This window comes from Merops nubicus, unplaced genomic scaffold (genome assembly GCF_000691845.1).
Source record: "Merops nubicus isolate BGI_N331 unplaced genomic scaffold, ASM69184v1 scaffold46177, whole genome shotgun sequence".
NCBI classification, from domain to species: Eukaryota; Metazoa; Chordata; class Aves; order Coraciiformes; family Meropidae; genus Merops; species Merops nubicus.
Genome location: NW_008620489.1, coordinates 366 through 2,660, shown reverse-complemented (window position 1 = coordinate 2,660; position 2,295 = coordinate 366). Strand labels below are relative to the sequence as shown.

General features: G+C 58.9%; 1 protein-coding gene across 1 annotated transcript in view; it reads left to right on the top strand.

Moving 5' to 3' along the window:
- Nucleotides 1–1,115: 1,115 nt before the first annotated feature.
- OPRD1 (opioid receptor, delta 1) overlaps nucleotides 1,116–2,295 on the top strand; it is a gene marked incomplete at both ends in the record, with an annotated part of 1,534 nt that continues 354 nt past the window's right edge. The window contains 2 exons of the mRNA XM_008944117.1: nucleotides 1,116–1,465; nucleotides 2,156–2,292. Of these exons, the coding sequence (XP_008942365.1) occupies nucleotides 1,116–1,465; nucleotides 2,156–2,292 (487 nt within the window). The remainder of the gene's footprint in view (nucleotides 1,466–2,155; nucleotides 2,293–2,295) is intronic.

The window sequence follows — 2,295 nt, the reverse complement described above, 5'->3', positions numbered from 1 at the left end:
CCCTCCCCTGTCCTGGGGCAGGGGGTTGTTCCTGCACTTGCCCTGGTTGAACTCCATGAGGTTCCTCTCTGCCCAGCTCTCCAGCCTGCCCAGGCCCCTGCAGGACAGCACAGCTCTGCTGTGTCAGCCCCTGCTCCCAACCCAACCCCAACGTGCTGCCCTTTGGGAACCCCTGAGCACCCAGTGACAGCAGTGATGGGCATCACACCATCCCAAGCATCACCTTGAGCAACACCTGCAGGTCTGGATGCTCCAAGACCATCCCCACCAGCCCCAGCACCCCCCAGAGCGATGCCTCATCCCTTCAGGAAGGGTTTTGGCACTCAGGACAGGGTCTGAGGACCAGAGCTGGCACACCATCAGCTGCAGCCCTCTGCCAAGTGCCCCGGGGAATCATCCCCCTGCCCCTGAGCCCCGTGCCGTGGCCAAGGCAGCCAGGCTTCCCCAAAGGCCCTGGAGCTCCAGCCTGGCTAATTGGGCTGCTTCCAGATGGCCTCTTTCCGGGGGTAATTGATCCAATTTCTGCAAGTAAACTCGACAGGGAAGCAGGTTGGATAATCACGATTTACTGGGTGGAAAATCAGATAAAGGAGGTTTCAGGAGGTAAAGGACGTTGTGCAACTGGTTCAGGGAAATGGAGTAAATCGATTCAACTGGAGGAGTGACTGCTCTGAACTTTTCTCCAGATTTCCTTAGAACCAAGGCAGCCAGAGGAATGAGTGTCACCTCCCTGCTCAGCTGAGGGCTAACAGCTTCAGCAGGCTCCAAGCCATGTTTGGCAGGTTCTCGATAAGCCCCAGCTCAGCACATGTCAGTGCAACCCTGTGCTCAGGCAGCAGAGCTCCAACACGCACCCAAACCACACCCAAACTCAAACACTTTCTCAACGTGCTCCCTGGTCCATCTGGGGAGGTGCTGAGCCCGTGGGTGCTGCAGAAGGGCACATCACAAGCACGTCCCTCTGCCCACCAAGGGTGGTGGCACCTTGCGAGCAGCCAAGGGAAGACCCCAAGGGCTCCTCAACATGTCCATCCCTGGGCATGGAGATTCCAACCCAAACCATTCCAAACGTTCTACAGTAAGCCCTGACCCCCTGCAACGACTCCTTCCCCCAGGTACACCAAGATGAAGACAGCCACTAACATCTACATCTTCAACCTGGCCCTGGCAGACGCCCTGGCCACCAGCACGCTGCCCTTCCAGAGCGCCAAGTACCTGATGGAGACCTGGCCCTTTGGGGAGCTGCTCTGCAAGGTCGTGCTCTCCATCGACTACTACAACATGTTCACCAGTATCTTCACCCTCACCATGATGAGCGTGGACCGTTACGTCGCCGTGTGCCACCCGGTCAAGGCCCTGGACTTCCGCACGCCGGCCAAAGCCAAGGTCATCAACGTCTGCATCTGGGTGCTCTCCTCCCTCATCGGGGTGCCCATCATGGTCATGGCAGTCACCAAGTCAAAAGGTAAGTGGCTTTTGGGGGAAGGTCCCAGCCTGTCGCATCTTGTCCCATCTGCCCATCCTGGGGGTGAGCTGGAAAACACAAGGTCCTGCAGCAGGTTTGGGCTCGGTGATGGGCACCCCTCCATGGGACCTTAAGCCCTGCCGTGGCAAAATGATCCCAGTGTTATTGTCCATCTTGGCTGCAGGGGTTGGAAACTGTCCCAGAGGTTGTCCTCCCCCTTCCCCATCTCCAGTCCAACCAGTGCCTCTCCCCAGCTCTTGGGGTGCAAACCAGGTGCCCTCAAACACGCCCAGTGATACTGCAAAGTCCTCAGCTGGCCCACACCGAGACCCACGGCTGTGTGAGGGCACCAGCCCTTGGCTGCTAAGGAAGCTCTGGGCATCTCGAGGAAGCGGGCAGGTTCCAGGGGAAGGCGTCACGGGGACGTGTCCACCCCAGGGGTTGGGAGGATCTCTGACGTTGGCCTCTTCGACCCTCCTCTGCCCCACAGAGGGGACGGTGCTGTGCACGCTCCAGTTTCCTGATCCTCCCATCTACTGGGACACCGTGACCAAGATCTGCGTCTTCATCTTCGCCTTCCTGGTGCCCATCTTGGTCATCACCATCTGCTAGGCGTCACGGGGACGTGTCCACCCCAGGGGTTGGGAGGATCTCTGACGTTGGCCTCTTCGACCCTCCTCTGCCCCACAGAGGGGACGGTGCTGTGCACGCTCCAGTTTCCTGATCCTCCCATCTACTGGGACACCGTGACCAAGATCTGCGTCTTCATCTTCGCCTTCCTGGTGCCCATCTTGGTCATCACCATCTGCTACGGGCTGATGATCCTTCGG